The sequence below is a fragment of the Macaca thibetana genome, chromosome 13, assembly GCF_024542745.1.
Source record: "Macaca thibetana thibetana isolate TM-01 chromosome 13, ASM2454274v1, whole genome shotgun sequence".
NCBI lineage: Eukaryota > Metazoa > Chordata > Mammalia > Primates > Cercopithecidae > Macaca > Macaca thibetana.
In genome coordinates this window covers 83,818,991-83,833,483 of record NC_065590.1, presented here as the reverse complement: position 1 = coordinate 83,833,483, position 14,493 = coordinate 83,818,991, and the positions used below count along the sequence as shown (strand labels likewise).

General features: G+C 49.5%; 1 protein-coding gene across 1 annotated transcript in view; it reads left to right on the top strand.

Annotated features, from left to right (window-relative positions):
• The window catches only part of LOC126934432 (translation initiation factor IF-2-like), a 178,402-nt gene that overhangs the window by 77,273 nt on the left and 86,636 nt on the right, over positions 1 to 14,493 (top strand). The window contains exon 4 of the mRNA XM_050755235.1: positions 10,161 to 10,268. Within this exon, the coding sequence (XP_050611192.1) occupies positions 10,161 to 10,268 (108 nt within the window). The remainder of the gene's footprint in view (positions 1 to 10,160; positions 10,269 to 14,493) is intronic.

Genomic DNA, 14,493 nt, shown 5'->3' with positions numbered 1-14,493 from the left:
CGCCTAGCAGGCAGGCTGGAGGTGTGGGGGCATTCATACTGCAGAAGCAGCCCTCTACCAGCAAGAGGCGGGAGGCAATGCATAAATACCCCGGCTTCCCCGCCTCGTCGTGAGACAATTTCAGGTGCACTCTGCATGACAGAGGGTTCCCAGCAGGACAGAGCCCCAGCTGGCCCCAGTGGTGACCCCACGGCGAACGCGTCCTCAGCTGGCTTCTCTCCTGGCCTGTCTCACACCCTAGTGCTTCCTTGGATCAACTCCCAAAGAAACCACTTCTGTCGAAATCTTTTTTCAGGATCCACTTTAGGAGGAGCCCAAACAAAGGCATTTGTCCCTCTCAATTTCTTCACATTGATCTTTCAGGCGCCACCTTCCTCCAGGACCCCGCTTAAGTCCTGCTGTGAAGTCCTCCTAGTCCCTCTGGCCCAGAAACTCTCCTCCTCTGGCCATCTTCAGTCCCACTAACTTAGTTAACTTAGCCTGTACCATCAGCAGCCTTGTCTGTCCCCTGTTTCTGCATGTGGGTGTGTGCTCGGGCAGGTGCCAATCCCACCACCTTCCTGCTGACTTGCACATGTGTCTCAGGGGTGACGGTGCTCACCTCAGTCCTCAGTCTGGAGTGCAGCCAAGAGACATCGAGCAGGGTAAAGGATGGGTGGCCGGATAATGCCAACGGTACACTCTTTAAGGGAAAAACAATAATAGAGAAACGCCTCCTTCCAAAGACTAATGTGAGTACTGATGGATTACTTGCACCATTTCCGTCCGCTGGGGTAATTGCGAGATGAGTGCATTGTGTTCCAAAGGAAAGATGTTCTGTAGATGTGGTAATCTTCGCCATGCAGGCTCGTGACAGAGAGAACCACATCAACTTCTAAATTTTCTCAATGGAGTGCAATGTGTGTAATGTGTAATAAAATATAAATAAGCCTTTAAGAAGCATCTATGTGTTTCTTTTTATCAACCTTTAGATGCGTTAAAGCCAAGTACAATTTTATATGAATTCTAGATGATATGTAGTATTTTTATTTGCTAGTTCATTGCTAAATGTTTCATATAAAACTGAAGAGGAAAAAAATACACAGTCCCACATATAAAAGAAGAAGCAGATGGCTAAATGTGACCGTGGGAGAGAAGCAGTGAATGGTGTAGGTTCAGAAAGGAGGCTCTCCCCTACCGTGTACGGGCCTGAGATGGAGTGGAGGGAAATTTGTGCATGCAGTTACCTGTGTTCATTAGCTGTTTGTTTCCACTGTGTTAAAGCAGGCCATTAGTATTCATAAGAATCTACAGGTATCTTTGTTATGTTTTTTTTTTGTCTTTTAAATGTACATATAAATGAGTATGTATTATTTATAGATGTATTTGGATTTGGAAACATCAAGCTTGAAAAATAATACAGCAAGGAATATTTTATTTAATGCTCACCAGGGAGGAGAGGGGACCAGGACTTCCTGCAGGAAGGAAGACTGGGTTGGGATGTTATCTGACCTTTCTGAGGGACTTTCCTGGCAGCTCTTTAGTGACAGTTACACTGTAGAAAGATCTTGGGTGAAAGAAAGGACAGTGGCCAGAGAGTTAGGAACTCTCTCGTGCCAACCCTCCTGCTGACTGGCTGTGGGACCTGAGCTTGTCACTCACCCTCTGCCGTCACTCAGCCTCTCCTGTCACTCACCCCCTCCTGTCACTCACCCTCTCCTGCCTTTGGTGACCCTGCCTGGATTTGGACATCAATTCCTGCCAGGCCGTGGCTCCATGATGGGTACCTCCGTGCTGACTGCTGCTCGGCTGCTGGCCTCCTTTGCAGAAGAGCAGTCGGGGTGGTAAGCCGTCCCGCATGTGTCTTCAGATGGATCACAGAGCCACGGTGCGATCAAGCCACTTACCTACACACATTGGTAGAGACCAGGAAAACAGAATTCACTTCTCATTCTATTTCCAGCTCCTAGGCTCTTTCCACATTGGCCAAGAAAAGCAGAGTACTTACAGAAATTCCTGGTTAATGGCTTCTTTCTGCCTGGGTATGGAGAAACATGCCTGTCTGTAGTTTATTTTTAAATGAATAACTCATCATATTTGGGTAAAAAGTCCTGTAATCTCAAAAGCCTTTCACAATTTTGTTGTTGTTGTTGTTCTGAGAGTGTAGAAAACAGCCTCAGATCTATTCAAATAAAATAGCTTTTTTACTGAGTGAGGAAGCAATGCCTTTTAAGACCCACTTGTGTTGGGGAAGGGGTTTTCGGCCACCAGCTCTGTAGGCTTGGGCTCAAAGGAAAGGCAGAATCATGAAATAGAAGTTGTAGCAGCATCTGCCTGAAGGCCTGGATTTTGGTTTACCAATCGCTAGCTGCAGGCGGGGCAGGAGCAGGGGCTCTGTGAAGGCTGAAATTCAGGGAGACAGCTGGAGGGAGCAGAGAGTGGTCGCTGACCAGTGTGAAACCAACCCAGGACTCTTGCACATGTGATCAGCCCGTTGGTTCTACCACCTTCTGAGGAAGACCCCTCTTCATTCATTTGTGCCCTCCATGCCTACTTCTTTGGTAGGGTGATGGAAGAGAAGGCTCCATCTACTGTGACTCCCAACCATCCCCAAGGCGCTGTAGGTATTTTTTTCTTCAGTGAGCAGGCATGGTCATTATAATGGTTATTGCTGCCATGTGTCTGTGCCATGAAATGTGTTAAGTTTCTTTCTTATGGTAGAACATTCAAGTCTCAGAACAACCATGGATGTTTAGTGGTATCATCCCCATTGTATAGGTGAGGAGCTTGAGGCAGGGAGTAGGAGTGGAGGGTGGGCAGACGTGGTCATTGCCATCAAATGGCAGAGCTGAGATTTCGACCCAGCTCCCTCAGATTATACAACTTCCATGCTCCTGACCGCTATACAGGCTGAGCCAGTCTCTGAACTGGTGTCTCCGAGACTAGGATGGAAACCCAAAATGAAGCTCGGGTGGTGCCGCGCAGACCAGGAGCGAGGCTACAGGATTCAGACTTGGGAGAAGACCTCTCTGCATCTCTGTAAGGGGACCAGCAAATCATGAAGTCTAATAGCCCACCTTGTTTTACCCTGTGAAGCCATTCTGTTCCTAGGGCTCCACTTCAAAGCTGTCAAGAGGTCATGCCCTAAAGGAGTGGGGCTTAAGAGACACCCCCTGCCCCCAGCATCAGCAGCTCCGTCTGTGGACCAGACTGGCTCATTCCAGACCCTAGCAGTGAGCTAGTGCGGTGCCTGTTTCTCCTGTCCCCACAGCCGTCTCTCAGCCCCCCGACACTGACAGCTTCCGTCTGGCTAGAGGGCTCGTGGTGTTTTCTGATGTGGCTGGCTACTTGAGTGCTTGGGGTGCAGGTCACAGGCTCCCCTGAAGAATGGGGCAAACAGTCCCAGGGCTCATCACCAGGGAAGAGACAGACCTCAGATGAGAAACTGGAACAGGGAAGGCAGAAGGCAACAGGGAAGCCCTACTCTCTCTGGGCTCTGCTTGTGGCGTCCAGACTTGAGCTGGCCTCTTTCCTGGGTTCGAGTTCCTGTCTGGTGGATGCTGAGGTGATGTCGCCCCCTGGACTTGGGATGGGCCTGACCAGGCACCCGGGGCCCTCCTGGAAAACCGGCCAGGAGCCGAGTTGTCTGGCTGCGTGTTGCTTTCTTCTCGTTGCTCTCGCCTACTTCTTTGCCTGTTGTTTTGTTTTACTCCGCCAGACTCCAGTCAAGTCTTATTTAAATGTTATAGCCTGGTCCCAGGAGTGTCAGGGAGAGTCGAGGAAAGCCGTGTCCACAGTGGAGTCAGACTTTTAAAGGGGCAGTGCCCCTGAGGGCACCAAGGCAGTGGGAGTAGAGCCTCCATAGATGGGAGTGGGCACTGTGAGTCTCTGACGCCCCACCCATGTGGTGACCTGGAGGGTGTTGGAGAAAAGGCTACTGTGCGTTGCTCAACACCCGCACCCGCCACAGTCCAACTTGGGCCAGCAGCTGGCCTGCCCATCAGGGAATCAGGGATGTGGGCACCTGCCCTGCCTCGCGGGGTTCGTGTGACATCTAATGAGGGAGAGAAGACGCAGGAGCACTCCATGCAGCCCGCAGCACCAGGCAGAGGCGAAGCGTCCTTATGAAAAGCTGAGATTTATGGGTCTGAAGGAGAAGCAACATCTGGGAAGGAATTATTGCAATTTACAGGGAGGATGGAGGCCTGTTTATAAGAGCAAAATCTGGAAGCAGTGTCTGATTTTTTTTTAAACTGGTTTATATTCCAATCATGAACCTGTGGTGTGAACATCTTCCAGATGTTCAAAGAAAAATTGTGGAAAATGAGTTGAACTGTGGATTTCCTTTTTTGAACAGAGCCTTACTCTTTACTGAGCATCTACTACATGCCAGGTGGGTCCTCCCTGCGGACATCTTCAGTGCTGCTGTGGGTGAGTCAGGCTTCAGTAGGTCCAGGCTTCTTTCTCTTCATCTTGTGGAAATGCAAGGGTCATCCCAGTCCTGCTTTCAGTGATGGGCGAATCTGTATTAGCTGGTAGAGTGAGGGTGGGGGGATATTTGCCAGCACTGAGTGGCAGGATTGAGTTGGGTGAGTTCCAATTCATTTCATTTTGGGGGGATCTGCTATGTATCAAAATTTAAAAAAAAAAAAAAGAGGTTTTAAGAGGATTTTGGTTTGCGACGTTTTTTTCCTGAAACCTTTCATGCTGGCTGTCTGATAGAGTCATGTCATGGCATAACTTAGGATCCAGTCCAACTATGAACACCTCATTTTCTCTATCTTCCCATTCTCCTTGCCCCAAACCATCCAAGGGAACTAGGAGATGGGCCCCTTTGGTGCTGTGCTGGCCCAACCGGGAGCCTCCTTGGGTGGCACGTGTGTCCCAATTGTGGTGGTCTCCAGCGTTTTGCCTGGAAAGTTTCTGTACTCCAGAGAGTGCAGGAGGAAGCCTCCAGGGACGAGTTTTCAGGAGGAGAAGGGTGACAGCAGGTGGAGGCCCAGGAACAAAAGCCTGGATGGGAGGCGCAAAATCTAGGCTTCCTGTTCAGGCTCCCTCTTTGACTTGCTGTGTGACTTTGGACAACCTTTATTTTTGCCGTGAGCCTCTGTTCCCTCATCTGTGAAATGAGGATTACAAAAGTAATCAACTCATAAATTTGTTGGAACAGATAAATGAGAAAATAAGAATGGGCTAGGCTTTGTAAACTTCGAGCCTTAGGAAAACATGGTTACCTCTCAATCGGTCAGCCTGACTTCTGCAGACACTGTCTTTCTTTGAATACATGCCTACAAAAAGCAGGCCAGGAGATGCATCCCTACCAGCTGAAAATAAGTAATGGATCTCATCAGTGGCCAATTGTGGCTCCTTAATGGAATAGGCGATCTCCGCGTTGTGCTGGGTGGACTCTCATGACTTACTCCATCTTTGCGCCTTCACTCTCCCCTTTAAAATGCAGTGCCTTCCGGACCCCGGCTCGTGAACTGTCATGAACCTGATGGATAAACCTTCTGAGAGTGTTTATTTTTGTGTTGGCAAGAAGCCTGCAGGCTTTGGTGAACCCACAGTTGATATTATTAATGGATGGATGGCCTGTTTTCCTCTCGTCTTAAAAGTAAAAGTATATGAATGAGCGTTCCCCTTGCAGGACACATTGGGAGCAGGCACTCCTGCCCAGGGTCAGAGGTGCCGCGGAGTCCCGTACCTGGGCTGACAGGAGGGTGGGCTCGGGAGCCGGTTTCCTCCCTACAGTTTACAGCCTCTGGTTGCTTTGCTTTTCTTTTCCAAGGAAGAAAGACTCTTTGTTGCCCCGTTTGCTGAGGGGTGCTGAAATTCTGGGTTCTGGACCCATAATTGGAGTGTGGTTAAGACCCCGGCGGGGCTGCTTTCTGATCCTGTGTCAAACTGGAGGCTCCTAATTGGTTTCTCCTCCCTTAAGGCAGTTTCTCTCCCCAAAAACATGGTGTATTTTATAAAGAAGTAAAAAATCCTGGGGCCCTCGTTCATAATTCTCTTGACCATCAGTTTGGTTCATGTTGGGAACTTTCTTTATTTATAGACTTAGAGGTAAAATGGATCTCAAAATTTTTCTCTAGTTTCATTTTGAAGCTCTCCCAGCATTTAACCCAAATAGCCCATTCAAGGGTCTTGCTTTCATATTGGTCTTAATGCCCTGTCAAAGTCAATTAGCATTTCCCAAGTACCTTGGGAAGCTGAACGTCCTAAGACCCCTTTCACAAGCGGCGACTGACTACCTGCTGTATTTTTAAAAATAAGAGTCCTCTGTCCTTCAGCTTTTACGAATTGTTTTCCTTAAGACTATAAGCTGCCCTTTGATGAAATTAGTGGAAAGGAAAAGGTCAATTTGGCCAAAAGTGTCACAAATTAAGCCCTGAAGCAGTCTCTTTATCGACCTGGAGATAGAAAACCATATCTACCTCCCTGTGATTTCCTGGGTTCGTTCCTGGGATTCATTTTCCCAGGCCATGATCTTTGGAAACATAAGATTTTACAGTGTTAACTTGGGAACAAAATTATTACTAAAAATTGGTTTCTAGCAATTTCTTTTGAAATCACTTTTAAATACCATGTATCTCATTAGAGTGGAACGTGCTTCGGTGCCCGGATATAGCTTATAGGCCTCCCAGGAAGGACAATAATGAGTCAAGGATCGATTATACACCACCACGCGACGGGTGCTGTGGACCAGATTCCAAAAGATACTGTCTGTTAAGCCCAGGGTCTAACTGCAAGGTGTGGAGGTTTGGTGGGTGGGAAAAGAACAAGAAAAGAAAGATGTGAAAAAATAAACAAAATCACTGAGGCATAAACTGATGCCAAATGTGAACCGAGAACAGTTAGAAACCCTTTCAAGGGAAGAGTTTCTGGTTGGGGTGGGCAAAGATGTCAGGAAGCAGGTGCTGCTTGCCCTGGACTTGAGCAGGTGATGGCACTGCTGAGATGGTGATGCTGAGGAGGAGGAAGAGGAGGAGGATGTCACGGGTTCTCTAGTTTTAGCACTTTGGGAGGCCAAGGCGGGCGGATCACAAAGTCAGAAGATCAAGACCATCGTGACCAACATGATGAAACTCTGTCTCTACTAAAAATACACAAATTAGCCAGGCATGGCAGCGCGTGCCTGTGGTCCCAGCTACTTGGGAGGCTAAAGCAGGAGAATTGCTTGAACCTGTGAGGTGGAGGCTGCAGTGGGCCGAGATCGCGCTGCTGCACTCCAGCCTGGGCAACAGAGTGAGACTCCATCTCAAAAACAAAACAAAACAAAAAAAACATTATGTGTCTTGGGGTTGCTCTTCTCAAGTAGTGTCTTTGTGGTATTCTCTATATTTCCTCAGTTTGAATGTTGGCCTGAAAAGAAAGGGAAACAGAGGTTCCTAGGAGTTAAAGAACTTACCTGCTGTCACAAAACTAAGTGTCAGTGTTAGAATTCTAATTCAGATGTGTCTGATTCCAGGTTCTTGCTTTTAACCCTCTCTGTGAATGTCTCCGTTGGGGTCTTGAAATAGACATATTCAAACGTGTAATTTGAAGAGAGTTAAGTAAAACGACTATCCACAAAGGTGAACAGGCACAGTATAGAGAAACCATCATAGCACAGTGCCCCCGGGCTGATGATGGGATGGGGGGAATTACTGCATTTGGGCATAATGGTCAGGGGAGGGAGCTATTACAGGAATCCAGAGAGAGAGCCTTGTGGAGCTCCTTGTTCCCCAACTAGAGGCATGACCTCCAGGTGAGGGACAGCCTGGTCATGAAGACACAGAGAGGGAGGGGAGCAGGGGAACCAACAGCCAACCCCAACCCTGTCCCCAGTCTCCTGCTGGTGTCTGCATGGGCTGAACCTAAGCAGAAGTCAGAGGGTCCAAAACATGAGGGATGCTCTCCATACAGGTCAGGTGAGCCTTCCAGGTCTTGCCTGGGAGAGGTGGGGAAAAACAGGGTGGGGAAGATGAAAGGCAAGCCGAGAGGGGCCAACACAAGACACCCAGTGCAGTCTATAATAGCCAATGGGTCATTCACTTCCAGACCTTTTCATCAGCACATGAGGAAAAGTCCCAGAGAACTCAGCTGTGCATGTGGTTTATTTTTGTTCAGAACTGTTTCACTTGTCTCCCCTAGAGGTAGGGACCGTAGAGAAGGAAGGGCAAGGCCACTGTCGTCAGAACAGGCATAGACAGCCTGTGCTTCCTTCCCACCACAGTCCCTCTAGGCTGCGGTCTAGCCTATACCATATTCATTCGGCACAGCCTGGAAAGGAAGTGGATTAACCTGACATGAACTCTGACGGTTTTGGCTCAAGAAATTGGGAGCCCCTTCTAAAGATGGCGACTGGGATCTTTGGGCTCACAGTGGCCTACAGGGCCCTACACAATCAGGATGCTCACCGCTCTGGCCTCACCTCTTACCAGAACCTCCCTCCGCCAACCACAATGGCTTCCTTGGTGGTCCTGGAACATACCAGCCATGTTCACACTGACTTTTCCCTCTGCCTGGAACAGGTAGGGCCAGATGCCCACACGACCTACTCCTCATCTTGAAGTGTATGCTCAAATGTCCTCCACTCATGAGACTGACCCTGCCCACCCTATTTAAACTGCACCACAGGCCCGCCCACAACATGCACCCTACCCTGCTCCATTTCTTCTCTAATACATTGCACTACTACTTTCCAAAATATGATACAATTTTCACTACTTTTTAAGTGTATTGTATATTCTATGTTTCCACCCTCTAGAATATGAGCTCCCTGAGGGCAGGAATATTTTTCTCTTTTGTTTGCTCATGTATTCCCAGTGCCTTGAACGTACTGCCTGACACATAGAGGGAATCAGTATTTATTGAATGAATGAATGAATGAATGAATGAGATTCTCAAGCACCTAAAAATGGTTTGACCCCTATCTCCTAGGCCTCTCTCTTCACCAGCACTTATCTGCCAAGGATCTTTCCCAGAACGACATCGATCACCAGTATTGCCAATACCTTGTGGTCAAAGTGATCAATTTCTCCTTGTGCTTCTCGTAGGCTTGGTAGAGGAAATGTACTTGCCACTTTGGTTCTGTGTCAGAATTAAATGGCGACCTTGGCTTAATTTTGCTGCCCCGCAGAGGTTATTTCTTAGTCGTAAAGAGAACATTCCATCCTTGGGAAAAATAATATTTTTGCCACCTTCAGCTTTAAAATGGCTATTTGATATGGCTCACGTGCGTCTCTATCAGCGGCCGCTGGAAAAGCTTAGGTTGAGAGGATCTGAGAAAGACTCGTCGCGTTGTCAGAGGGAAGCTGGCCATAAGGCAAAATGAGTTTACAATAACTTATTTACCTGTCCAAATCCTTCATATCACATTAAAGCTTTCCCCTGCTACCCAGGACTCTGGAGTGCTAAGAGGAAAAAGGAAAATCAATTGATAATGATATATTCGGTTTAAAAAAATATATTGATTCCCAGGTAATGACAGTTGTGCGTTTTGCAGTGGGGGATGCCATTTCCCGTCGTGAAAATGGCTTTCTCATAGATTACGTTTAAAAGAAGGAACCAGGAGTAGCTCTGCCTCCCCATAATAGATAGCCTCTTTCTCCTAGGTATTAAATCTATAATTTAAAAAAAAAAAAAATTTCTCCCCAGGGAACCTATTCTTTGCCTCCTCAAGGTCTTCTTGCCCATTGTGTGAAAAAAGTAATGATTTGTTTTTGTAATTCTAGAGTTTGTGTCCTTCTCAGTATTAGATTAAAGACTTAAATTTTTTCTTTCTCCCCATTGCTGGAGTTTCTTAGTTTGGATTAGATGGAAGACAATACCATTGTTCTCTCTCTTATTCAGTGTCAGTGGCTCAATGGTGGGGATTAGGGCTGTGTATATTCGGAGGATGGGCGAGGGATGCCTCATATCTGCCACTAGGAGTACTCTGCTACCCACGTCGCTGGCCGTTTGTGCACAGCCCGTGTGAGATAATCCACAGTATGCAACTCAGCATCGGGGACATCTGAGGCGGAGACTAGCATCCAGTTAGTGTGGGGACCACCTGGGATGGTGGAATTCAAAAGAGATTTTTTTGCAAAAAAAAAAAAAGAAAGAAAAAAGAAAAAAAGAAAAGAAGAAAGAAAGAAAGAAAAAATTAGACCTTTCCCCTACCCCTACCCTACTCTTTTTCCCTCTCTTTCTAGACTATCTGGATTCCTGGTGATGCTCACGCTTTGCTAAGTGTTGGCGGCCATCGAGGTTTTTGCATCCTGGGGACGAATCCTGAGCTTGCCAGAGACGGGCGGCGCAAGGTAGGTCTCTGCTCGGCTCACCTGGAAATAAAGTCATCAGGCCTGAGCATAGCCAGCTCTCTCCTCTCACACTAAATGTGTGGGGGAAGGGGAGAAAGCGCAGTAGGTCCCCTCGCCGTCTTCCTCAGGGCAGTTTTTACCACAGGCGTGTGATCAACCGGTACTGGGGCTTAGCTAAGCCATGTTAGCCTCAATCCTTCTAGAATCAACCAAAGAGAATATCTATGACTCTTTTTTTTTTGGAGAGACAGTCTCACTGTGCCGCCCAGGCTGGAGCACAGTGGCGCAATCTCGGCTCACTGCAACCTCTGCCTCTGGGTTCAAGCGATTCTTTCACTTCAGCCTGCCAAGTAGCTGGGACTACAGGCACGTGCTATCATGACTGGCTATCACGTGTGCTCTCACGACATAGTTTCGCCATGTTGGCCAGGCTGGTCTTGAACTCCTGACCTCAGGTGATCCACCCACCTCGGCCTCCCAAAGTGCTGGGATTGCAGGCGTGAGCCACCGTGCCACACCAAAGAATCTCTGTGACCTTCCTTGCTTACCTGGGCCTTGGCTTTCCCCAGGAGGTTAGATCTAAGGATGGCCAGCAGCTAGGTGACCTTTAACCTCCTTAAAAACTGTAATTAAGTTTTATAATTAAGTTTTGTTATTAAAATGTATTATTAAATATGAAAATATTATTTATTCATTGTAAAGGGATTTTAAAGCATGGTGGCTAAAAGTATATAAATGACTTATAATCCCGTTCCCCAGAGATAACCATTTTAGTGTTTCTTTCCTGGCTTTTTCTTACACACATATGTAAACAGTGCACACAGGCACACACATGCACACAGGATCTGACTGTGGGTACTGTGTGGGGGGCACGTTATTTAGATTCAACAATGTGTCAAGCCATTTTGTATGTCAGTAAATAGAAATCTATGTCACCATTTTTACAGACTGTCTACTCTGTGGATGTAATAGCATACATGATTCACTTAATGCCCTATTGATGGACATTTAACATATTTTAAGTATTTCACTATTACAAATAACAGCACAACAAACATTGTTGCATATGTATCTGCATAGTCATTTGATGACTTCCTTGGGTTAAATTTTTAGAGTCCTGGCCTAAACTTTTGATTCCAGGTTCTCCAAGCAAGATCAGGCAGCCAGAAGTGTGGGGGAACCTGGCCTGCCTTGGGAGGGCACAATCTTGTGAACAGAATCTCTGGTCTGGGATCTGCTTTAGTTCCCACCGGGCAGGCCAGGAATGTGCCTGCAGAGGCAAGGAGGCCTGGAGCTAGAGTTGACAACATTCGCCACATTTCATGCTACTGAAGGGACAGGAACTGGGCCTGGAATAAAGCAGGCTGGAGGGCAGAGGAGTGTGCTCTCGGATCCAGGACAGTAGAGGCCCAGCTGGCCCAGCCTCATATGTTCTTGTGCGACTTGAGCCTTTAGAAGTACAGGCTGCGTCCGCATAACACACGGGGCCTAGTGCTGGGTGAGCACAGGTCATAGCAGCCCCGGGACTGCTGTATTCAGCGGCCCACCCTCATGCCCTCTGACCGGTGGCCTCCTGGCCTCTGCCTGAGTCCAAACTCCAGCTTCCATCTGCAGCGGGGGCAGAGTGTCAGACCAACAAGGCTCCTGCCACATCCAGATTCTTTGCTGGTCAGAGAGCTTTCTCTTTGGACTCAGAGACTGTGAGGTTGGGGATGGCTGTCCCCAGCCAGAACCCTTGCACAGAGAGGAGAAAATATGGCTTTGGAATCTCAGGCTAGGGGTAGCCTTGGTTGTCAGCAGGAGGTGGGAGAAGGCTGTGGGCTGGGCCAGGATCAGCGCTGACATGGAAGGTTCTCCACCCTGTGACCCCACGGTGCATCCAGCCTGCAGCCTCCCAGCAGCCCAGTAGGGGCAGCCAGAGGAGAGGTGGGTTCCTGACCTAGGAAGCTGGTGGGCTGTTGGCACACGCCCATGGCACCACTGGCGGGGGATGGCTGTCCTTGCTAGCGATATCCCCAGCACTGGGGAATCCTTTGCCTCCAGGCCTCCTGTTGGGTCAGAGAAGGGGAGTTGGAAAACAAGACAGCAAAACGTTGGTTTGGCAGCCAGGGCATCCCCGCTCCTACACGGGGCAAAGAAAAGATTGAGGACATGTTCTTCACAGAAGCCAGCTCTCCTTGGATGTACCTGTGAGTTTGGCGAGAGGGAAGGGAACAGAGACACCCCAGGACAGTGGGTTTTGGTTTCTTAAATGTTGACCCTTAGTCTGGGGTTTAATCTTCCCTGCTGCTGATGCAGGGTGGCACATGGCTCTTGTTCTCTTGTTCATCCCGAACTCTGGCAATCATGTACTTTAGGATGGGGAGGGACCTTGAGGGTGGTTTCACCAGGTATAGCTGGTAAGATGCACCCTATGTGGGCCTCTATCTCTGCGCCCCCAGACCAGGGTCCCCATTGTGAACTCAAGTCTGTCTTCCCTAGCACTTGGCCAGTTCCTGGAGGATGGGAATCGTACCTGATCTGTCTCTGAGTTCCACCCGCTCCGCCACTCATACCAGCACCTGCCTAGCTCTCAGTAAACAAATCACCGTGTGCAGCCAGGACTGTGCCTGGGAGTGCCCGCGACACGACACACGGCCTGGTGCTGGCTGTGCGCTCCCCTCACATGCAGGAGTCCCATTGATTTCCAAGATGATAGGAAGGTTCCGAGGCCCCTAGATGGTTCTGTGACCCCTGGGGATCAGTGGAAGCAGCTATCAGTTTGCTGTGGAAACTGGGCCAGCTCACAGGGCCCTGTGTAACCTGCTACGAAACAGGCCAGTTCAAGAGCCAAGCGTGGAGGGCCGCGCTCTGCTTTTCTGTGGTTTGGTGGAAAGAAGACCATACTGGAACCAGCTAGCAGGAGTGAAATCTGATACCTGCACTGCAGGGAAGGGGGGTGGGGGGAGTTGAGCGGAGGACTCAGTTTGCGCAGAGCCCAAGGCTGAGCCAAGAATGGCATTAGCAGACACCTCGGGCTCTGGAGGTGGTAAAGGGCAGTGCTGATCGCCACTGGTGCTGGAGCTGCCCTGGGCGGCATCTGCTGCCTCCGTCATTGAGACCCTCTCAGTACTGTCTGTCCAGGCCGTTTGTCCCCCTGCCCTCAGCAAATGAGATGACCTAGATGCCGCCTGCGTCTTCGGAGGGGGTTGCAAATGTCTCCAGAGCTAATGGCAATCAGAGAACACCGTGTGCCGTGCCCTGGGCTTCCACACCCCCCACCTTCACTTCCCCCAGTCCATCCTGCAGGCATCCTCTCTGATCGCACTCCCCTGCCCTCTGCCTGTCTTCCCTCCCTCGCGCCGTGGACAGCCTTGCTCTCCCCTTGTCCACTCCCCTCTTGGCCTCCGTGGTGTCCACCTCAAGGAGGGACCTGCAGGCAGACATCCCAGTGTTTCTCTGGCCGACGCAGACACTCTGCCCTTGTCTTCTGACTGTATCTGCTTTTCCTGGCCCGCTCTGGGGACCTCTGCAGCCCCTTCTTCAAATAGGTATCTGGGTGCTCACACCCCTGAGAAGGCCATGTGACCACACCTACTAGCTGGGGCTCAGATCCCTCAACAGAAACTTAGCCGAGCCCTCAGCCCTATGCAGGCATTTGGGATTCTGGTCTGTTCTCTGCTTGGTACCCTGCAGCTGTTCCGCACCTTTCCATCGACAGGGCTGCAGACCCCCAGCCTGTGCTGTCCACCTCGGTGCCAGCAAGTGGCCTCTTCTCCTGCTTCCTGTCCATCTTGCTCATGTGAGCTGCCATCCTCCAGCTCCACCGCCTCCTCCCGCCAGGAAGAGGAGGTGTTGATGCCACAAGGCTTTCCTCGGCTCCCCGTATCCCCAGCCCTCCCTCCCCTCCCTCTGCTTCAGCTGTTCCCAGGCTTGACTCCCAGATGGCACTTCTGTCCTAAGGTCCGGACCACTTCAGCAGCCTCTGCGTAGCGGATCCCTGCTGTCTGATTCACATATCAGACTCTGCCTGTCCAAGAAAAAGCTGCTTCCTTGCTCTCCAAGGAAGCCTTGTACTTGGACTGTGTCAGCCCTCCTCCCTCCCTTAGCCATGCATCTCCATCTCCTTTGCCTTAGGCTGCTCACCTTCCTTCCTGGACCCTGAGCTTACTGAGGATAGGAGCCATTCTCTTTTCTCTACAAGCCCAGCACAGGGCCCAGCACAGGGCCCTGTTCATGCATACTT